This window comes from Salvelinus sp. IW2-2015, linkage group LG27, assembly GCF_002910315.2.
Source record: "Salvelinus sp. IW2-2015 linkage group LG27, ASM291031v2, whole genome shotgun sequence".
Classification (NCBI taxonomy): Eukaryota; Metazoa; Chordata; class Actinopteri; order Salmoniformes; family Salmonidae; genus Salvelinus; species Salvelinus sp. IW2-2015.
The window spans coordinates 10,640,495-10,664,825 of record NC_036867.1 but is presented as its reverse complement, the minus strand read 5'-3'; the positions used below and the strand labels follow the sequence as shown (position 1 = coordinate 10,664,825).

At 47.7% G+C, this 24,331-nt stretch overlaps 1 protein-coding gene across 1 annotated transcript in view; it reads right to left on the bottom strand.

Annotated features, from left to right (window-relative positions):
* Window positions 1-24,331, bottom strand: part of prex2 (phosphatidylinositol-3,4,5-trisphosphate-dependent Rac exchange factor 2) — a 220,312-nt gene that overhangs the window by 112,118 nt on the left and 83,863 nt on the right. Inside the window, 2 exon segments of the mRNA XM_070435678.1 lie at window positions 7,813-7,862; window positions 8,019-8,122. Of these exon segments, the coding sequence (XP_070291779.1) occupies window positions 7,813-7,862; window positions 8,019-8,122 (154 nt within the window).

Below are 24,331 nucleotides of genomic sequence, written 5' to 3'. Positions count from 1 at the left end.
TAGATAGATGAGGAGAGGAGATAGATGAGGAGAGGGGTAGAGGAGAGGGGGTAGAGGAGGAGAGGAGATAGATGAGAGAGGGGGTGGAGGAGGAGAGAGGAGGAGACTATGGTGGGGGATAGAAGAGGAGACCATGGTGGGGTAGAGGAGAGGGGGTAGAGGAGGAGAGGAGATAGATGAGGAGAGGGGTAGAGGAGGAGAGGAGGAGAGGGGGTAGAGGAGAGGGGGTAGAGGAGGAGGGGGGGTGGAGGAGGAGAGAGGAGGAGACTATGGTGGGGGATAGAGGAGGAGACCATGGTGGGGGTGAGGAGAGGGGTTAGAGGAGGAGAGGAGATAGATGAGGAGAGGGGGTGGAGAGGAGAGAGGAGGAGACTATGGTGGGGTAGAGGAGAGGGGTAAAGGAGGAGAGAGGAGGACGACTATGGTGGGGATAGAGGAGGAGACCATGGTGGGGTAGAGGAGAGGGGGTAGAGGAGGAGAGGAGATAGATGAGGAGGGAGGGGTGGAGGAGGAGAGAGGAGGAGACTATGGTGGGGGATAGAGGAGGAGACCATGGTGGGGTAGAGGAGAGGGGGTAGAGGAGGAGAGGAGATAGATGAGGAGAGGGGGTGGAGGAGGAGAGAGGAGTAGACTATGGTGGGGGATAGAGGAGGAGACTATGGTGGGGGTAGAGGAGAGGGGGTAGAGGAGGAGAGAGGAGGAGACTATGGTGGGGGTAGAGGAGAGGGGTAGAGGAGGAGAGGAGATAGATGAGGAGAGAGGAGGGACTATGGTGGGGGTAGAGGAGAGGGGTAGAGGAGGAGAGAGGAGGAGACTATGGTGGGGTTAGAGGAGAGGGGGTAGAGGAGGAGAGAGGAGGAGACTATGGTGGGGGTAGAGGAGAGGGGGTAGAGGAGGAGAGGAGATAGATGAGGAGAGAGGAGGAGACTATGGTGGGGGATAGAGGAGGAGACCATGGTGGGGGTAGAGGAGAGGGGGTAGAGGAGGAGAGAGGAGGAGACTATGGTGGGGGTAGAGGAGAGGGGTAGAGGAGGAGAGAGGAGGAGACTATGGTGGGGGTAGAGGAGAGGGGGTAAGGAGGAGAGGAGATAGATGAGGAGGAGGAGGGAGACTATGGTGGGGATAGAGGAGGAGACCATGGTGGGGGTAGAGGAGAGGGGGTAGAGGAGGAGAGAAGGAGGAGACTATGGTGGGGGTAGAAGGGAGGGGTAGAGGAGGAGAGGAGATAGATGAGGAGAGAGGAGGAGACTATGGTGGGGGATAGAGGAGGAGACCATGGTGGGGGTAGAGGAGAGGGGGTAGAGGAGGAGAGAGGAGGAGACTAGGTGGGGGTAGAGGAGGAGAGAGAGGAGACTATGGTGGGGGTAGAGGAGAGGGGGTAGAGGAGGAGAGGAGATAGATGAGGAGAGAGGAGGAGACTATGGTGGGGGATAGAGGAGGAGACCATGGTTGGGGTAGAGGAGGAGGAGACCATGGTGGGGGTAGAAGGAGGAGACCATGGTGGGGGGTAGAGGAGGAGACCATGGTTGGGTAGAGGAGGAGGAGACCATGGTGGGGGTAGAGGGAGACCATGGTGGGGGTAGAGGAGGAGAGAGGAGGAGACCATGGTGGGGGTAGAGGAGGAGAGGAGGAGACCATGGTGGGGTAGAGGAGGAGAGAGGAGGAGACCATGGTGGGGGTAGAGGAGGAGACCATGGTTGGGGTAGAGGAGGAGAGAGGAGGAGACAAATATGGTGGGGGTAGAGGAGGAGAGAGAGGAGACCATGGTTGGGGATAGAGGAGGAGAGAGGAGGAGACTATGCTGGGGGTAGAGAGGAGAAGGGGAGGAAACCATGGTGGGGGTAGAGGAGGAGACCATGGTGGGGGTAGAGGAGGAGAGAGGAGGAGACCATGGTGGGGGTAGAGGAGGAGAGGGGAGGAGACCATGGGCGGGGTAGAGGAGGGAGAGAGGAGGAGACCATGGTTGGGGATAGAGGAGGAGACGATGGTTGGGGTAGGGGAGGAGAGAGGAGGAGACCATGGTTGGGAGAGAGGAGGAGACCTGGTGGGGGTAGAGGAGGAGAGAGGAGGAGACCATGGTGGGGGGTAGAGGAGGAGAGGGGAGGAGACCATGGTGGGGGTAGAGGAGGAGAGAGGAGGAGACCCATGGTTGGGGAGAGAGGGAGGAGACACTGGTGGGGGTAGAGGAGGAGAGAGGAGGAGACCATGGTGGGGGGGAGAGGAGGAGAGGGGAGGAGACCATGGTGGGGGTAGAGAGGAGAGGGGAGGAGACCATGGTGGGGGTAGAGGAGGAGTCCATGGTGGGGGATAGAGGAGGAGAGAGGAAGGAGACCATGGTTGGGGATAGAGGAGGAGAGAGGAGGAGACCGAGGTGGGGGTAGAGGAGGAGAGAGGAGACCATGGTGGGGGTAGAGGAGGAGAGGGGAGGAGACCATGGTGGGGGTAGAGGCGGAGAGAGGAGGAGACCGCATGGTGGGGGGTAGAGGAGGAGACCATGGTGGGGGGTAGAGGAGGAGACCATGGTTGGGGTAGAGGAGGAGAGGAGGAGGAGACCATGGTGGGGGTAAGAGGAGGAGAGGGGAGGAGACCCATGGTGGGGGTAGAGGAGGAGACCATGGTGGGGGGTAGAGGAGGAACGACATGGTTGGGGTAGAGGAGGAGGAGACCATGGTGGGGGTAGAGGAGGAGACCATGGTAGGGGTAGAGGAGGAGAGAGGAGGAGACCATGGTGGGAGGGAGAGGAGGAGACCATGGTGGGGATAGAGGAGGAGAGGGAGGAGACCATGGTGGGGGTAGAGGAGGAGAGAGGAGGAGACCATGGTGGGGGTAGAGGAGGAGAGAGGAGGGACCATGGTGGGGGTAGAGGAGGAGGAGGCGGAGACCATGGTGGGGGTAGAGGAGGAGACCATGGTTGGGGTAGAGGAGGAGAGAGGAGGAGACAAATGGTGGGGGTAGAGGAGGAGGAGGAGGAGACCATTGTTGGGGATAGAGGAGGAGAGAGGAGGAGACCATGGTGGGGGTAGAGGAGGAGAGGGGAGGAGACCATGGTTGGGTAGAGGAGGAGAGAGGAGGAGACCATGGTGGGGGTAGGGAGGAGACCATGGTTGGGGTAAGAGGAGGAGAGGGGAGGAGACCATGGTGGGGGTAGAGGAGGAGAACCCATGGGGGGGGTTAAGGAGGAGAGAGGGGGGAGACCAATGGGGGGGTTAGAGGAGGAGAGAGGAGGAGACCATGGTGGGGGTAGAGGAGGAGAAGGGAGGAGCATGTGGGGGTAGAGGAGGAGAGAGGAGGAGACCATGGTGGGGGTAGAGGAGGAGACCATGGTGGGGGGTAGGGAGGAACCATGGTGGGGGTAGAGGAGGAGAGGGAGGAGACCATGGTGGGGGTAGAGGAGGAGAGAGGAGGAGACCATGGTGGGGGTAGAGGAGGAGAGGGAGGAGACCATGGTGGGCAGGAGAGGAGGAAGAGGAGGGACCATGGTGGGGGTAGAGGAGGAGAGAGGAGGAGACCATGGTGGGGTAGAGGAGGAGAGAGGAGGAAACCATGATGGGGGTAGAGGGAGGAGAGAGGAGGAGACCATGGTGGGGGGTAGAGGAGGAGACCTGGTGGAGGGAGAGGAGGAGAGAGAGGAGACCATGGTGGGGGATAGAGCAGGAGACTGTTGTGGGGGATAGAGGAGGAGAGAGGAGGAGACCATGGTGGGGGATAGAGGAGGAGAGAGGAGGAGACCATGGTTGGGGGTAGAGGAGGAGAGAGGAGGAGACCATGGTGGGGGGTAAGAGGAGGAGACTGTTGTGGGGATAGAGGAGGAGCGAGGAGGAGACCATGGTGGGGGATAGAGGAGGAGAGAGGAGGAGACCAATGGTTGGGGGTAGAGGAGGAAGAGAGGAGGAGACCATGGTGGGGGTAGGAGGAGACCGTTGTGGGGGATAGAGGAGGAGACCATGGTTGGGATAGAGGAGGAGAGAGGAGGAGACCATTGTGGGTAGAGGAGGAAGAGAGAGGAGACCATGTGGGGGGTAGAGGCAGGAGAGGGGAGAGACCATGGTGGGGGTAGAGGAGGAGAGAGGAGGAGACCATGGTGGGGGTAGAGGAGGAGACCATGGTGGGGGGTAAGAGGAGGAGACCAGGTTGGGGTAGAGGAGGAGAGAGGAGGAGACCATGGTGGGGTAGAGGAGGAGAGGGGGGAGACCATGGTGGGGGTAGAGGAGGGACCATGGTGGGGTAGAGGGAGGAGACCATGGTTGGGGTAGAGGAGGAGGAGACCATGGTGGGGGTAGAGGAGGAGCCCAGGTGGGGGTAGAGGAGGAGAGAGGAGGAGACATGGTGGGAGGGAGGAGGAGGAGACCATGGTGGGGATCGAGGAGAGAGAGGAAGGAGACAATGGTGGGGGTAGAGGAGGAGAGAGGAGGGACCATGGTGGGGGATAGAGGAAAAAAATAGAGGAGGAGAGAGGAGGAGACCGATGGTGGGGGTAAGAGGAGGAGAGAGGAGGGAGACCATTGGTCTCCTCTCCTCCTCTACCCCCTCTCCTCTACCCCCTCTCCTCTACCACCACCATGGTGTGGTTCCTGACAGTTGGTCATGGTGTAACATTCCTTCAGCAGAGCTATAAAGACGGACACCCTGTCTGTATGGGCCATGGGGTGTGGGCATTGAAATGGAATGTATAGAAGTGACACAGTCCCTTCTGTGTGACCGACGCAACGTGTCTGTCTATATTGATCCTATGGTCTTTAGTGGGTCTGTAGCGTTTGGGGCTGTGACCTACATAAACACAGAGAGGTGCTGTGGTAAGCAGACATCGATTTGAACGCTTTTAACATCCAATCTGAAACTGACCGTTCGACTCTCAAGCAGTCGATCGCCATGTTTAATAAATTAAGCTGTTTTAAGGAGGTCGATATTGCTTCTATACGTGGCTGTGTGCCAAATGACACCCTATTCCCTTTATAGCGCACTACTTTTCACCAGGGTCCTTCGAGCTCTGGTCAAAAGTAGTGCACTATGTAGGGAATAGGGTTCTATTTGAAATGCGGACAGTGTGTGTTTGCAACAGTGTTAGTGCTCAGGATATTAAAATATATGGTGTCAAAGCCCATATCAGTCGACACGTCTCTTATCCTCTGTAGGCGAGCTGGCAGACACATGTATCCCGGGTGCAACGCATCCAGCTACGGAAATATTCATGCAACACGCCTTCTGAACAGCCTAAATGTAAAACAGGTGCGATCTGGGTAATTCTGGCACGTCCGCTTCCTTGGCCACAGTACACGAAGCGGTCCGTTGCTCAACGGAACAGAGTGTCGATGGAGAGTTGGGAGGAAGAGCGCGTTAACTGACGGCACGTCCGCTTCCTTAGTGTTGTTTGTGTAACAATATAAGAGAACATTAGGGGACATTACTCTTTCATCCGGCCAGTATTGATGAAGTCATCAGTCCCTGTAGCTACAGTCTAACACCATGGAATCATCCCATATGGCAACCTATTCCCTCTATAGTGCACTACTTTTGACCAGAGCCCTATTGACTAGGTTGCCATTGGGGATGACTGCATGGTGTTCTGGTTAATGTGTTACACCACAGAGGCAGTGTTTCTGTTATTGGATGTCTGTGATGGACATGAAAAGGCCTGAGGCGATGCTTTGATTGAACTCTAATGAGACTGTAGCTACAGGGGCTGATGACTCCATCAATACTGGATGGAAGAAACATTTCTCTTATAGGCACTGTGTTAATGCCTAAGTACTGTCAGCCCAATTAGAAGTGTGTGTAAAGTACTGTCCTGTAAGCACTACCCCCTCTCCTCTCCTCTACCCCCTCTCCTCTCCTCTACCCCCTCTCCTCTCCTCCTCCTCCTCTACCCTCTCTCCCCTCCTCTACCCTCTCTTCTCCTCCTCTACGCCATTCTTTCTCCTCCTCTACCCCTCTCCTCTCCTCCTCTACCCCCTCTCGTTCTCCTCCTCTACCCCTCCGTCCTCCTCCTCTACCCTCTCTTCTCCTCCTCTAACCCCTCTCCTCTCCTCCTCTACCCCCTCTCCTCCTCTACCCCCCTCTCCTCCTCTACCCCCTCTCTCTCCTCCTGTGAGACTGTAGCTACAGGGTGGATGGCTCCATCAGTATTGTATGGAGTTCAGTAGTAGACCTAGTGCTAGGACTATCCCTAGTACTGCCACACTTCCATAACCCTCCACACCAACTCCTTCCATCTCCCCTGCTCTCCTCTCTCTCAAACCTTGCTCTCCCCTGCTCTCCCCTGCTCTCAAACCTTGGCTCTCCCCTGCTCTCCCCTGCTCTCAAACCCTTGGCTCTCCCTGCTCTCCCCTGCTTCTCAAACTTGGCTCTCCCCGCTCCCTCTCTCTAAACCTTGCTCTCCACTGCTCTCCTCTCTCTCAAACCTTGGCTCTCCTCTCTCTCTCTCTCTCCAAACCTTGGCTCTCCCCTGCTCTCCTCTCTCTCAAACCTTGGCTCTCCCCTGCTCTCCCCTGCTCTCAAACATTGGCTCTCCCCTGCTCTCCCCTGCTCTCAAACTTGGCTCTCCCCTGCTCTCCTCTCTCTCAAACCTTGGCTCTCCTCTCTCTCAAACCTTGGCTTCTCTCCTGCTCTCCTCTCTCTCAAACCTTGGCTCTCCCCTGCTCTCCTCTCTCTCAAACCTTGGCTCTCCTCTCTCTCAAACATTGGCTCTCCCCTGCTCTCCTTGCTCTCAAACCTTGGCTCTCCCCTGCTCTTCCCTGCTTCTCAAGCCTTGGCTCTCCCCTGCTCTCCCCTGCCTCAAACCTTGGCTATCTCCTGCGCTCCCCTGCCTCTCCAAACCTTGGCTCTCCCCTGCTCTCCTCTCTCTCAAACCTTGGCTCTCCCCTGCTTCTCCTCTCTCTCAAAACCTTGGCTCCCCCTGCTCTCCTCTCTCTCAAACATTGGCTCTCCCCTGCCTCTCCCGCTGCCTCTCAACCTTGGCCTCTCCCTTGCTCTCCTCTCTCTCAAACCTCTTGGCTCTCCTCTCTTCTCCTCAAACCTTGGCTCTCCTGCTCTCCTCTCTCTCAAACCTTGCTCTCCCCTGCTCTCCTCTCTCTCAAACCTTGCTCTCCTCTCTCTCAAACATTGGCTCTCCCCTGCCTCTCCCTGCTTCTCAAACCTTGGCTCTCCCCTGCTCTCCCCTGCTCTCAAGCCTTGGCTCTCCCCTGCTCTCCCCTTGCTCTCAAACCTTGGCTATCTCCTGCTCTCCCCTGCTCTCAACCTTGGCTCTCCCCTGCTTCTCCTCTCTCTCAAACCTTGGCTCTCCCCTGCTCTCTCCTCTCTCTCAAACCTTGGCTCTCCCCTGCTCTCCCCTTGGCGCTCTCAAACCTTGGCTCTCCCTGCCTCAAACCTTGGCTCTCCCCTGCTCTCCTCTCTCTCAAACCTTGGCTCTCCTCTCTCTCAAACCTTGGCTTTCCCCTGCTCTCCTCTCTCTCAAACCTTGGCTCTCCTCTCTCTCAAACCTTGTCTTTCCAAACAATGACTTCATACTTTAGTTCATCATGTTATTTTCCCCTCTAATTTCTCCTTCTCTGTGGTGCTGGTGCTATTTAAAGTTCTGAGAACTGGGCGCTACGGTAACACTGGGCCGGCCCACCTGCCAGAGACGGGGAGAGACACGCGTAATGGACTGGAAGACACAGTGGCCACCTGGCGTGGCCTAGTCTGCGTCTCCCAAATGGCACCCTATTCCCTACATAGTGCACGACTTCAGACCTTAGCCCTATGGGCCTTGGTCGAAAGTATTACACTATATAGGGAAACGGCTGTCACTTGAGACACATCCCTACCGTACTGTACCTGATGACCGGAGTGAAGAGGCTATGGAGCCTGCAGAAGAGTCTGACACCCTGTACGGAAGGAGACACAGAGAGATATTTCATCTGAAATATTATAACAGCTGAATGTTAGCACAGGTTTCCCAATTACAACGGAGCAGATGAGTGTCTATTCATTCGGACCCCCCAGGAGAGGAGAACATTTAGAACTAGTAGGATGTTGGTTACCTTGGAGATGACGTCCTGCATGTCACTCCTGGGGTGGTAGGTCCCGTCGTCATAGCGGAAACGGTACAGCACCGGCTCTGGCTTGAACTGGTGTTTGTCTGTGACTGGAGACACAATTCGCAAGGTTAAATACATACGAAGCATGATATCACGGTTGGTTGGAGCATTTCAGTTCATCTTTTAAAAACGTTCAACCACTTATTCATGGGTCCAACATACAAATCATAGTCACTTTTGTTTTTGGGGGGGTGCTTTGGTAAATATAATAGGTTTAACACATTCAAACCATGCCTGAACCGGTTCACTTGTTCTACAATTCAAATTGTAAAGCAGAGGGGTTACAGTTAACAGCTGCTGTGTTAAAAAGCATCTCCCTTCCACTATACTTTGGGGGGGGGGGGCTTTTCCAAGACCCTCCGAAAAGAAATCAGTTGGATCAGCATCTTGTACTGGTACTGTCGCATTGCATGTTCCATTAAAGTTATTATGAGAACTAATCCTGGATACTTATTCCCCCTGTGGGTTCTACCTCATTAGTGTGTGTGTGTGTGTGTGTGTGTGTGTGTGTGTGTGTGTGTGTGTGTGTGTGTGTGTGTGTGTATAAATAGCTTTGGGTTCAACAAGTGAAGCCTTTCAGACCAGTAATTTCACGCCGTATGTTTTTTATTTACATAAACCAGTGTAGAGCAGATGTCTTTATTCAAAACTCCTCTCTCTCTCCTACCAGACTGTTTAGATAACAGCTTACATATAACCATCTCTTCTCACCATGCAGTTTATTTAATATAGTTTAAAAATGGCTGCTCTGTGGCTGCGGATTAGGACTGTGTGATGCATTTAGTGTGTGGAGATGCAGGATGCCTTATTAAAACTATTCAACCTGGTTGTGGAGAGTGGCTGCTTCCTGATATTTGGAACCAGGAGCTCATAACCCCCCATAGTTTACATACACTTATGTTGGAGTCATTAAAACTCATTTTAAACCACTCCACAATTTTCTTGTTAACAAACTATAGTTTTGGCAAGTAGGTTAAGGACATTACTTTGTGCATGACACAAGTCATTTTTCCAACAATTGTTTACATACAGATTATTTCACTTATAATTCACTGTATCACAATTCCAGTGGGTCAGAAGTTTCCATACACTTTGTTGACTGTGCCTTTAAACTGCTTGAAAATTCCAGAATATGATGTCATGGCTCTAGAAGCTTCTGTATTTCAAGGTCTACCTTCAAATTCAGTTCCTCTTTGCTTGACATCATGGGAAAAATCAAAAGAAATCAGTAAGACCTCAAAAAAAAATTGTTGACCTCCACAAGTCTGGTTCATCCTTGGGAACAATTTCCAAATGCTTGAAGGTACCACGTTCATCTGTACAAACAATAGTTCGCAAGTATAAACACCATGGAACCACACAGCCGTCATCCGCTCAGGAAGGACACGCGTTCTGTCTCTTAGAGATGAAGTACTTTGGTGCAAAAAGTGCAAATCAATCCCAGAACAACAGCAAAGGACCTTGTGAAGATGTTGGAGGAACAGGTACAAAAGTATCTATATCTACAGTAAAACAAGTCCTATATCAACATACCTGAAAGGCCGCTCAGCAAGAAGAAGCCACTACTAACAAACCGCCATAAAAAGCCAGACTACGGTTTGTAACTGCACATGGGGACAAAGATCGTCCTCGGTCTGATGAAACAAAATACAACTGAACTTTGGCCATAATGACCATCATTATGTTTGGAGGAAAGAGGGGAGGCTTGCAAGCCGAAGAACACCATCCCACCATCCCACCCACGGGGTGGCAGCATCATGTTGTGGGGGTGCTTTGCTGCAGGAGGGACTGGTGCACTTCACAAAATAGATGGCATCATGAGGCAGGAAAATTATGTGGATATATTGAAGCAACATCTCAAGACATCAGTCAGGAAGTTAAAGCTTGGTCGCAAATGGGTCTTTCTTCAAACGGACAATGACCCAAGCATACTTCAAAGTTGTGGCAAAATGGCTTAAGGACAACAAATTCAAGGTATTGGAGTGGCCATCATAAAGCCCTGACCTCAATCCCATAGAAAATTTGTGGCAGAACTGAAAAAGCGTGTGCGTGCAAGGAGGCCTACAAACCTGACTCAGTTACACCAGCTCTGTCAGGAGGAATGGGCCAAAATTCACCCAACTTATTGTGGGAAGCTTGTGGAAGGCTAACAGAAACGTTTGACCAAGTTAAACAATTTAAAGGCAATGCTACAAAATACTAATTGAGTGTATGTAAACTTCTGCCCCACTGGGAACATGATGAAAGAAAAAAAGTTGAAATAAATCAATCTCTCCACTATTATTCTGACATTTCACATTCTTGAAATAAAGTGGTGATCCTAAACTGACCTAAGACAGGGAATTTTTGTAGGAATTATGACAGGAATTGTGAAAAACTGAGTTTTTATTTTATGTATCGACGAAGACAGCAGTAGTTTTTTACTTGTATACATGATTACATGTACTATTATTATTATTATACTACTGAAATTAACTTCTCTAGGTAGGGGGCAGCATTTTCACGTTTGGATGAAAAGCATACCCAAATTAAACTGCCAGCTACTCATCCCCAGAAAATAAGATATGCATTTATTATAGATTTGGATAGAAAACACTCTGAAGTTTATAAAACTGTTTGAATCATGTCTGTGAGTATAACAGAACTTATTTAGCAGGCAAAACCCAGAGGACAAACCATTCAGATTTTTTTTTTTTAGGTCATCTCTTTTCAATGACTTTTCATTGGGAAACCAGATTTTAAGCGACTTGCTTACAGTTCCTACGGCTTCCACTGGATGTCAACAGTCTAGAGAAATTAGTTGAGGTATTCCTTTGTGTAATGAAGAAATACGGCCATCTTGAAGTCGAGTCACTCTAGTGTCCTGTGAGATAGAAGCGCATGACCAGAAGGCATGCTACAGTTGGTTTTAATCCTGTATTGAACACAGAGCATCCCGTCTTCATTTTTATCGATTATTAACGTTAAAAAAGTTGTATTACAAAAGTAGTTTGAAATTTATTTTTGGGCAAAGTTTACAGGTAACCTTTGAGATATTTTGTCGTCACGTTTGAGCAAGTTGGAACCTGTGTTTTTCTGGATCAAACGCGCCAATAAATGGTCATTTTGGATATATATCGACGGAATAATCGAACAAAAGGACCATTTGTGATGTTTATGGACATTTGGAGTGCCAACGCAGAAGCTCGTCAAAGGTAAGGCATTAATTATATTTTTATTTCTGCATTTTGTGTCGTGCCTGCAGGGTTGGAATATGCTTATCTCTCTTGGTTTACAATGGTGTATCCTCAGAAAATAGCATCGTATGCTTTCGCCGAAAAAGCTATTTGAATTCTGACATGTTGGCTGGATTCACAACCAGTGTAGCTTTAATTTGGTATCTTTATGTGTGATTTAATGAAAGTTTGATTTTATAGTAATTTTCATAGTAATTAATTTGAATATGGCGCTCTGCATTTTCTCAGGCTTTTTGCCAAGTGAGACAGTAGCGTCCCCTAAACTCATATTTTTGGATATAAATATGAACTTTAAACCGAACAAAACATACATGTATTGTGTAACATGAAGTCCTATGAGTGTCATCTGATGAAGATCATCAAAGGTTAGTGATTAATTTTATCTCTATTTCTGCTTTTTGTTCATGCTTTCTTTGGCTGGAAAAATGGCTGTCTTTTTCTGTGACTTGGCTCATACCTAACATAATCGTTTGGTGTGCTTTCGTCGTAAAACCTTTTTGAAATCGGACACTTTGGCTGGATTTACAACAAGTGTAGCTTTAAAATGGTGTAAAATACTTGTATGTTTGAGGAATTGAAATTATGGGATTTCTGTTGTTTTGAATTTGGCGCCCTGCAGTTTCACTTGCTGTTGACGAGGTGGGACGCTACCGTCCCACATACCCTAGAGAAGTTAACTGTGTTTCATTAATCTTATTTACTGAAATGCTGCACCACTATACTGGCAATATCTACAAATTGTACTTCATGCCAATGAAGCAATCTGAATTTGAGAGCAGGGAGCGAGAGAGGTGGAGAGCGAAGAGAGAATGAAGAGAGAGCGAAGAGAGAACGGAGAGGGAGCGAGAGAGAGAACGAAGAGAGAGAGCGAGAGAGAGCACGAGGAGAGAGCGAGAGAGCGAGAGAGAGAACGAAGAGAGAGCGAGAGAGAGCACGAAGAGAGAGCGAGAGAGAGAGCACGAAGAGAGAGCGAGAGAGAGAGCACGAAGAGAGAGCGAGAGAGAGAGAGAGCATGAAGAGAGAGCGAGACAGAGAACGAAGAGAGAGCGAGAGAGAGAGCACGAAGAGAGAGCGAGAGAGAGAGAGCAACCTTGGGAAAATCCTCTGCATTAACAGCAGACATTTCCTCAGTGAAAACAACATACTGAGCAAATGTCAAATTGGCTTTTTACCAAATTACAGTACGACAGACCATGTTTTCACCCTGCACACCCTAAATGACAAATAAAACAAACAAAAACCAAAACAAAGGCAAAGTCTTCTCATGCTTTGTTGATTTCAAAAAAGCTTTTAACTCAATTTGGCATGAGGGTCTGCAATACAAATTTATGGAAAGTGGTGTTGGGGGGAAAACATTCGACATTATAAAATCCATGTACACAAACAAGTGTGCGGTTAAAATTGGCAAAAAAAACACACATTTCTTTTCACAGGGCCGTGGGGTGAGACAGGCATGCAGCTTAAGCCCCACGATCTGAGATACAAGGCAAGAAGGTCCTTCTATGCCATCAAAAGGAACATAAAATTCTGGCAAAAAATACTTAAATCAGTTATAGAATCCATTGCCCTTTATGGTTGTGTGGTTGAGCGGACCGCTCACCAACCAAGAATTCACAAAATGGGACAAACACCATATTGAGACTCTGCATGCAGAATTCTGCAAAAATATCCGTGTACAACGTAAAACACCAAATAATGCATGCAGAGCCAAATTAGGCCAATACCCGCTAATTATCAAAATCTAGAAAAGAGCCATTAAAAACAAACCCAATTTCGATAAACTCCCATAACTATTGGGTGAAATACCACAGTGTGCCATCACAGCAGCAAGATGTGTGACCTGTTGCCACAAGAAAAGGGCAACAAGTGAAGAACAAACCCATTGTAAATACAACCCATGTCTATGTTAATTTATCTTCCCTTTTGTACTTTAACTATTTGCACATAATATGACATTTGAAATGTCTTCATTATTTTGGAACTTTTGGGAGTATAATGTTTACTGTTCATTTTTATTGTTTATTTAACTTTAGTTTATTATCTACTTCACTTGCTTCGGTAATGTTAACATATGTTTCTCGTGCCAATAAAGTCCTTTGAGTGAGTGAGTGAGTGAGTGAGTGAGTGAGTGAGTGAGTGAGTGAGTGAGTGACAGACAGACAGACAGACACAGACAGACAGAACGACAGACAGGACAGACAGAGCAGGCAGCGCAGGCAGGCAGGCAGGCAGAGATATAGAGACAGACAGACAGACAGACAGACAGACAGAGATATAGACGACAGACAGACAGACAGACACGACAGACGCCAGGCAAGGCAGGCAGGAGAGAAGCTATCAGAGACAGACAGACAGACAGACAGACAGACGGAGAACACAGACAGATGGAAGACCAGACAGATGGAGACAACAACAGACGACAGACGGAGAAACAGCAGACGGAACACACGACAGGCGGAAGAGACAACAGGCGGATGAGACAGACAGCGAGAGAAGACAGACAGACAGACAGACAGACAGACAGACAGGCAGGCAGGCAGGCAGGCAGGCAGGCAGAGAGAGATATAGAGACAGACAGACAGACAGACAGAGACACAGACAGACAGCAGAGACACACAGACAGACAGACGGAGAAACAGATGGAGGCACAGACAGACAGCCAGCAGAGACACACAGACAGACAGATGGAGACAGACAGATGGAAGGACAGATAGACAGACAGACAGACAGACAGACAGACAGACAGACAGACAGACAGACAGACGGAGACACAGACAGATGGAGACACAGACAGACAGCAGAGACACACAAGACAGACAGAGCGGAGACAGACGATGGAGACAGACAGACATGGAGAGACAGACAGACAGATGGAGAGACAGACAGACAGCAGAGACACCCAGACGGAGAGACACAAACAGACAGATGGAGACACAGACAGACAATGAGACCAGACAGCACAGCAGAGACCACAAGACAGATAGCAGAGACACACAGACAGCAGCGGAGAGACACACACACAGAGAGACAGAGAGAGGTGGGCTGTGAAATGCTTAAAACACAGTACTGCAGGTGAACGGTGTTCATACAAGAGGAGGAGTAGTGATTCGACCAAGGCGCGCGGTTGTGAATACATAATGATTTATTTACAAGACGAACTAAACACACGAAGAACACTTGCTATATTACAAAACAACAAACGATGTAGACAGACCTGGACGACGAACTTACATGAAACACGAAGAAAACACGAACAGGAAAATGACTACACAAAATGACGAACGCACGAAACAGTCCCGTATGGTGTACATAGACACAGACACAGGACAACCACCCACAAACAAACCGTGTGAAAACACCTAGCTTAATATGACTCTCAATCAGAGGAAATGAAAAACACCTGCCTCTAATTGAGAGCATATTAGGTCACCTTTAAACCAACATAGAAACAGAAAATAGACTGCCCACCCAAACTCACGTCCTGACCAACTAACACATACAAAACTACAGAAAACAGGTCAGGAACGTGACATAACCCCCCTTAAGGTGCGACTCCGGCGCACCAGCACAAAGTTTAGGGGAGGGTCTGGGTGGGCATCTGACACAGGTGGTGGCTCAGGCTCTGGGCGAGGTCCCACCCACCATAGTCAATCCCTGCTTCCGTTTCCCTACGACTGACCACCCTCCTATTCACCCACTTATTTCCTGGGTAACATCGAGACAAGGGGCAGCACCGGGGATCAGGTAGTTCAGGACAGAGATATAGCACAGGACGAGGGTAGGTCAGAATAGAGAGGTAGCTCAGATAGAGGGGCAACTCCGGACAGAGAGACAGCTCTGGACTGAGGGGCAGTTCTGGATTAATGGCGCTCTGGTGAGCGGCACAGCTCATGACTGGCTGACGGCTTCTGGACGCTCATGGCTGCTGACGGCTCTGGACGCTCATGGCTGCTGGGCGCTCTGGACGCTCATCGGTCGCTGGCGGCTCTGGCAGATCTGTCTGGTTGGCGGCTCTGCGATCTGTCTGGTGGCGGCTCTGGCAGATCCTGTCTAGGTTGGCGGCTCTGGCAGATCTGTCTGGTTGGCGGCTCTGGCAGATCCTGTTGGCGAATGGCTCTAGCGGCTCCTGACTGACTAACGGCTCTGACGGCTCGGCACGGGCGGCTCTAATGGCTCGGGACGAACGGATGGCTCAGACCGGCGCTGGGGAGCGGATGGCTCAGACGGCGCTGGGGAGACGGATGGCTCAGACGGCGTGGGAGACGATGGCTCAGATGGCGCTGAGGAGAGGATGGCTCCGACGGGCTGGGGACGATGGCTCAGATGGCTCTGAGGAGACGGATGGTCAGATGCGCTGGCGAGACGGATGGCTCAGACTGATCTGTCTAGCGGAAGGCTTTGGCTGCTCCTGTCTGGCGGAAGCTCTAGCGGCTCCTGTCTGGCGGAAGGCTCTAGCGGCCCTGTCTGGCGGAGCCTCTGTAGGCTCATGGCAGACGGGCGGCTTTGCAGGCTCATGGAGACGGGCGGCTTTGAAGGCTAATACAGACGGGCAGTTCATGGCGCGCTTGGCAGACGGACAGTTCAGCGCTCGGTTGGCAGACGGCAAGACTCTGGCCGGCTGAGACGCACTGTAGGCCTGGTAGGTGGTGCCGGACCTGGAGGCACCGGACTGGAGACACGCACTTCAAGCCTAGTGCGGGGAGCAGGGACAGGGCACACTGACCTCTCGAAGTCACTATAGGCCTGGTGCGTGGTACCGGCACTGGTTGGCACCGGGCTGAGGTGCACGCACATCAAGGACGAGTACGGGGAGAAGGAACAGTGTGTACAGGGCTCTGGAGCGACAGGTGGCTTAGTGCGTGGTGCGGAACTGGAGGCACTGGGCTGGAGACACGCACCATAGGGAGAGTGCGTGGAGGGGAACAGGCTCTGGAGACGCAACTGGAAACTGGTGCGTAGTGTAGGCACTGTGGTACTGGCCTGGGGCGGGGAGTAGCGCGCGAAATCACCGGACCGTGCAAGCGTACTGGCTCCTTGAAGCATTGAGCCTGCCAACCTACTGGTGAAATGCTCCCTGTCGCCGACCAGTGCGGGAGGGGAATAACCCGCACCGGGCTATGTAGGCGAACCGGGGAACACATGCGTAAGGCTGGTGCCTGTAGCCGGCCAAAAGAGCGCTACTGGTGGCGCAATATGTAGGGCGGCTTCATGACATCGGCTCAATATCTCATCTAGCCCTACCAGTGCGGGGAGGTGGAATAACCCGCACCGGGCTATGCACCGTACAGGAGCCACCGTGCGCTCTACTGCGTAACACAGTGTATGCCCATACTCCCGCTCTCCACGGTTAGCCTGGGAAGTGGGCGCAGGTCCTCCTACCTGCCCTTGGCCCACTACCTCTTAGCCACCCCCAAGAAATGTTTGGGTAGTACTCACGGGCTTTTCGGGCTTCCGTGCTAGACGCGTCCCCTCATAACGCCGGTTCCCTTCTCCGGTTGCCTCTGCTCTCCTCAGTGCCTCCAGCTGTTCCCATGGGAGGCGATCCTTCCAGCCAGGATCTCCTCCATGTGTAGCAACCTTTACCGTCCAAAACATCCTCCCATGTCCATTCCTCCTTCTTGCGTTGTCCTTCCTCCCGTTACCACCGCTGCTTGGTTCTGTTTATTTGGTGGGTGGTTCTGTAACGGTGTTCCTCCTCCTCTTCATACGAAGAGGAGGAGTATGTGATTCGACCAAGGCGCAGCGGGTTTGAATACATAATGATTTATTCCAAGAGAACTAAACACACGAAGAACACTTGATATATTACAAAACAACAAAACGATGTAGACAGACCTGACGACGAACTTACATGAAACACGAAGAAAAACAGACACAGGAAAATGACTACACAAAATGACGAACGCACGAAACAGTCCCGTATGGTGTAACATAGACACAGACACAGGAGACAAACCACCCACAAACAAACGCTGTGAAAACACCTACCTTAATATGACTCTCAATCAGAGGAAATTAAAAACACCTGCTCTAATTGAGAGCCATATTAGGTCACCCTTTAAACCAACATAGAAACAGAAAACATAGACTGCCACCCACCAACGTCCTGAAACACTAACACATACAAAACTAACAGAAAGGTCAGGAACGTGACAGCAGGATGCCTTATTAAAACTATTCAACCTGGTTTTGGAGAGTGGCTGCTTCCCTGATATTTAGAACCAGGGGCTCATAACCCCAATATTATATATATATATATATTTATAAAAGGTGACAAATTAGACCAATAACTATAGGGGAATATGTGTCACCAGTAACATGGGAAACTGCTCTGCGTATTCTCAATGACCAAATAGAGACCTTTTCACACAAACAAAATTGGCTTTTTACCCAAACACAGAACACAGACACACATTACACACACTAATAAACAAGCAAGTTCAACAGAAAAGCAAAGGGAAAGTATTTTAATGTTTTCTTGATTTAAGAATGCTTTTTGATTCCTTATGGCATGATGGATTATACTACAAAAACCCTCTAAAGTGGCATTGGGGGTAAAGTATAACACGACATCATAAAATCGATTTACTCAAACACCACATGTAGTATTAAACTGAAAAATAACATTGTTTTTTTTGCACAAGGGCAAATGGTTGAGACAAGGGTGCAGTTTACAAACGTAAAACACAAATAATGCATGCGGAGCCGAATTAGGCCGATACCCGCTAATTATCAAAAATCTAGAAAAGAGCCATTAAAAACAACCCAATTTCGATAAACTCCCATACCTATTGGGTGAAATACCACAGTGTGCCATCACAGCAGCAAGTTGTGTGACTGTTGCCACAAGAAAAGGGCAACCAGTGAAGAACAAACCCATTGTAAATACAACCCATATCTATGTTAATTTATCTTCCCTTTGTACTTTAACATTTTGCACATAATATGACATTTGAAATGTCTTCATTATTTTGGAACTTTTGGGAGTGTAATGTTTACTGTTTTTTCACTTTTGTTTATTATCTACTTCACTTGCTTCGGCAATGTTAACATATGTTTCTCTTGCCAATAAAGCCCTTAAATTGAAATGAGACAGAGAGACTACAGACGGAGAGAGAACAGACGGAGGAGACAGATGGAGAGAGAGAGAGAGAGACAGAGAGAGAGAGACAGAGCGGAGAGAGAGAGTGGTGAGAGAAAGAGAGAGAGAGAAAGAAAGAGACAGACGGAGAGAGAGAGTGTGTGAGAGAGAGATAGAGAGAGAGAGAGAGAGAGAGAGAGAGAGAGAGAGACAGACGGAGAGAGAGAGTGTGTGTGAGAGAAAGAGAGAGAGAGAAAGAAAGAGACAGAGGAGAGAGAGAGTGTGTGAGAAGTGAGGGAGAAGAGAAGAGAAGAGACAGACGGAGAGAGAGAGTGTGTGAGAGAGAGATAGAGAGAGAGAAGAGAGAGAGAGAGAGAGAGAGAGACAGACGGAGAGAGAGGAGTGTGTGAGAGAAAGAGAGAGAGAGAAAGAAAGAGACAGACGGAGAGAGAGAGTGTGTGAGAGAGAGATAGAGAGAGGAGAGAGAGAGAGGAGACAGACGGAGAGAGAGAGTGGTGTGAGAGAAGAGAGAGAGAGAAAGAAAGAGACAGACGGAGAGAGAGAGTGTGTGAGAGAGATAGAGAGAGGAAGAGAGAGAGAGAGAGCAGACGAGAACAGAGAGAGAGACAGACGGAAGAGAGAGAGTGTGGGAAAGAGAGAGAGAGTGAGAGCGACGAGAGAGAGATTTCCAAACAATTTCCAGACTTCCATAACAAAGGCATCTATTGAGTGAATACCACCACTGTGTGCCATCACAGCAAACAAGATGTGTGACCTGTTGCCACAAGAAAAGGGCAACCAAGTGAAGAAAAAACACCCTTGTAAATACAACCATATTTATTTTATATTTTCAATTTTACTTTACATTTGTACAGCCGTTAACAACACGACTAATGACAGATTGACATTGGAAAAGTCTTTTTCTTTATTGTTTATTACTATATTCACTTTGCTTTGGCAAAGTAACATATGTTTCCCATGGCCAAAAAGCCCATTGAATTGATCGAGAGAGAAAGAAGAGAGAAAGGGAGACAGAAGAGAGAAAGAGGGGGAAGAGAGGCAAGAGAGAGAAAATGAGAGAGAGAGTGCGCAGTATTCAGGACAAGCTCCACTGTATGTACTGTATACTGTTAGAAATACACCTGTAGTATAACTGTATACGGTGACAATAAATAACTGATAGGTATAACTGTATACTGTATAGAAAAATAACTGTAGGTATACTGTAATACTGTACAGATATAAATACACACTGTAGTTAATACTTATACTGTTAGAAAAATACACTGTAGGCTAATGATAAATAAATAACACTGTAGTATACTGTATACTGTATAGAAAAAATACACTGTAGGTATACTGTATACGATAAATACACTAGTAATTAACTGTATAGATAATTACACTGTAGTTATATGCTATTAGATCAATACCTGTAGTATTACTGAATCCGTTTAAGATAAATAACACTTGATAGTATACTGTATAGATAATACACTGTAGGTACACTGTATAGATAAATACACTGTAGGATACTGTATAGATAAATACAACTGTAGGTATACTGTATACTGTATAGATAATACACTGTATAGATATGTACTAGATAATAACACTGTAGTATAGTGAACTGTATACCTATAGGATAATACACTGTAGGTATACCTGTCATACGTATAAGATAAATACGAGTGTAGGTATACTGATACTGTATTGAAAAATACACTGGTAGGTACTATGTATACTGTTATAGATAATAACACTGTAAGGTATACTGTATACCAATATGATAAATACACTGTAGTATGACTGTATAGATAACACTATCTAACCTGATAATTCGAGTATACTGTATACTATAGATAAATTACACTGTAGGTATCCTGCTATCGTTAGATAGAATACACTGTAGGTATATACTATGTATAGAACCACTGTAGTTATCTATGATAAATACATGAGGTATACTGTATACTGTATGAAAATACACTTAGGTATACTGTTAGATAAAACACTGTAGTAATACTGTATAGTATCAAAATACACTGTAGGTATACTGTATAAGATAAATACCTGTAGTTACTGACCGTAAATCAGTAGTAACGTATAATAAATACACTTTAGGTACACTGTATAGATAAATACACTGTAGTATACTGAAGATAGATAAAATACACTGTAGGTATACTGGTATAATATAAAACTGTATAATGTCGATTAAATACACTGTATGGAACGTATAGATACAATACCACTGTAGGTACGTGATACGTATAGATAAATTACACTGTAAGATACTGTATACGGATATAAAACGTTAGTGTATACTGTATTACGTATTGATAATCACTGTAGTATACTGTATCCGTATATTGATATAAACTGTATATGTATGATAAATACACTGTATTGATGTATAATAATCACGTAGTAACGACATATGAGATAAATACACTGTAGGTATACTGTATAGATAAATACACTGTAGGTATATCTGTTATACCGTATAGTAATACACTGTAGGTGATGCTGTATCCGTATAGAAAATACACCTGTAGGTTAACTGTATCCGTAAGATAAATAACTGTAGGTATATCTGTATACTGTACAGATAAATACACTGTAGGTATACTGTATCCCGTATAGATAAATCACTGTAGTAATACTGTAACGGTATGATTAATACATTCTGTAGGTATACTGTATACTGTATAGATAAATACACTGTAGTATATCTGTATACTGTATAGATAAATACACTGTAGGTTATACTGTAATAGTCAAATACAGCTGTAGGTATACGTATACTGTATAGATCAATACACTGTAGGTATCTGTATACTGTATAGAATAATACACTGTAGGTATACTGTATACGTATAGATAAATAGCCTGTAGGTATACTGTACGTATAGATAAATACACTGTAGGTATACTGTATACCGTATATGATAAATAGACTGTAGGTATACTGTATACTGTTAGATTAATACACTGTAGGTATACCTGTAATACTGTAATAGAAAATACACTGGTGGTAACTGTAAAGGATAAATTCAGCTGTAGGCTTATACTGTATAGATAAGATACACTGTAGGTATACTAATAGATAAATAACACTGTACGGTATATTTCTGGTATGTTCTTGTTTCTGGGGGATGATGAGAAACAGAACATTTAGGAAGGACTAGGCTCACAAGGTGTGAAAGAACATAAGTTGATTGTTAAGGCATATGGGGAAACATCGAGGGTGAAGGAAAGGAGGAAGAGGAAGTGTTTCAGGTTTAGATGTAGGTGGGAAGAAACTTGGGGGGGGGGTCAAATAAATCACCAAATTCGACCCGCAGTTGGAGGAACCTGGGCAGATGATGAAACGTCAGTATAGTGAGATCACTTACCATGGTATGTATGCCGTTCTCCAGTAGAGCCTGTCCAAGATGAACCCCCTCCTCTTGGGTTATCAGTTTTCCCCAATGTCCACAGCAGCCAGCTCACAAACTCACTGGGGGGACAGGAAATACAACAACAGACGTTAATAACAACACTATCGTCCACCAGCCAGCCCTCATTATCTCTATTTTCTGGGGGCAGGAAATAACACAACACCGTTAATTAACACAACACTACTGTTCCACCAGCCAGCTCATTATCTCACTGGGGGGACATGGAATATACCATTGTTCTATCTAAAGCTCCCAGGGACAACACAAAAACAAATTCAAAACCGTCAAACAATGGTCATTGTGGAGACTTAAAACATACAACACCAAATACACAATTAGGAAGACATAATATCTAAAAACTGGCCATCAGCCGACCAGGACAAAACTCACTGGGGGCACACAAAACGACCATCATTCCATAGAAATGACAGGGACATGTTTGGAGATGCGTTACTGACAACACCCGCCAAGCCGAGATGTAGCTTAATTGAGGGAGTAGCCAATGGTCAATGGACCCCCACGAGGAACGTGGAAGAAGGAGCAATGCTCAGATAAATAACAGGGTCCCAGGACAGTGTTTTCAACCCCAAAACAAACACTTCTCAAAAGTACGTTCTCCAAATGTCCGCTAAATAGACGTGAATATGTACGCCTAATACCCTTTTCCCTAAATAGTAAGTGATGGGGGGGGGGGGGAATAGTTACATATCGAATATTTTTGGGATGATATTATATTGAATTTGAATACTCGTATCCGATTTTGTAAAAAAAAAATATTTAACAATGCTACGTATTAGCATTAGCTTACGCTCACTAGCAATAGGGCTCTGGTCAAAGTTTGCATAATAGGAAGCAGCCATTTGGCCACAGTCTACTGCTGACTAGATTCTATTAATTTGGGGGGTCTTTTCTGGTTTGTTAATTCCAGGGATTTAGTTTATCTGTTTGTTCTTGTCCACTGTGTCTTATTTGTTTTTGACAAAACACATGACACCATCAATCAGTGAGTGTCTGGTGGCTTCTGAGTAGAGTTGGTAAAAACAGAGATCGATTTTGATGTGATCAGTTTCGGACAAGGAAGGAAACAAGAACAGCAAGAGTAAAGAAATAAACACCGTACCAATCGATTTCTTTGTGGCGCTAAACAGCTAAATAGAATTGTGTTCATTCCTGGAATCCTGCGGAGAAGACAGAGAGGAGAGAGAGAGAAAAGAAAAAGATGGACAGAGAGAAGAGGGAGACGGAGAGAAAGATAGATAATCCTACATCCCTTCCACAAGAACCCCAACAAACATGCCCAGCTTACAGCGGAATTCTGTGGTCTTTCCTAAACTGTTGCTGCTTCGAACCAACTGGGACCTGGGAAAAATACGAGGTCAAATCATGACGCCGGGTGATCTTCAGGTCCGGAGCTCTAGACGAAGGCCGAGTTGGTATTCCGAGTTGGATGACCATTGAAACGATTTTTTCCAGTCAGAATAGTTTTTTTCAGATCACTGAAATCAGGAAGTCGAGATTTCCGAGTTCCCAGTTTTTGTTTGAAGTGGCATGTCTTCCAAACTCCAACCCGGAATAACTAGAGTCACTCGCGAGCGAAGGGCTGGGCAGGAGGTGTATGTGTGGTGTGTGTACGATGGTAGGGTGAAGGACAGGGCACGGCTGTCGGGGGTTGGACTGATCTCAGAGAGAAACAAATCTCCTGGTTTCTCTACTCTCCTCACGGCACGACCTAGCTTCCTCGGCCTTTCCTTCTCTCCCCTTTCCTCCACCTCTTAACCCACATCTCTCTTTCCTCGCCTCCTCTCCCTTGTCCCTCTCATTCCGTTCCTATCTCACTACCAGGTGGACGAGCGATGAGAAAAACCCCCAAATGGAGGATGATTAGTCAACCCGTCAACGCCCCAGATTCCCCTGCCACAGAGAGAAAACCCCGGGAGTCATACAGGTCACTTACGCAATGAATGGCAGCCTGGATCAGTTTCATCTGCTCCCTGTCTGCATCCCAAATGGCATCTATCCCCATGGGCCCTGGTCAAAAGTAGTGTGCCTATAAAAGGGAATAGGGTGTATTGGGACCGAACCAACAGTCCAACACAGTTTGACAACTGGAGTGTACAAAATCACGGTGCTCTTTTCCGTGACTAGTCTGAGTGCAAGAAGAATCCAGGTGAAGGCATGATCCTTTATTCAATTTGAAATGGTGTATGGTATAGGTGCAGGCCACGGTTGAAATGTGTTTAAGAACTGCACAAACAATACGGGTTTGCGTCCCGTGTGTATCAAGAATGGTCGACCACACAGAGGACATCCGCAACTTGACCCAACTGTGCGAGCATTGGAGTCAACATGGGCCAGCATCCCTGTGGAACGCTTTGACACCTTGTGGAAAGGAAGGGACGGGGATAGTTCGTCACTTGCAAGCTCGAACCGCATTCAACCGAAATGTGGTCTTCCACATTAACCAACACCTCTGAAACAGAGAGTCCAGCAACTAAT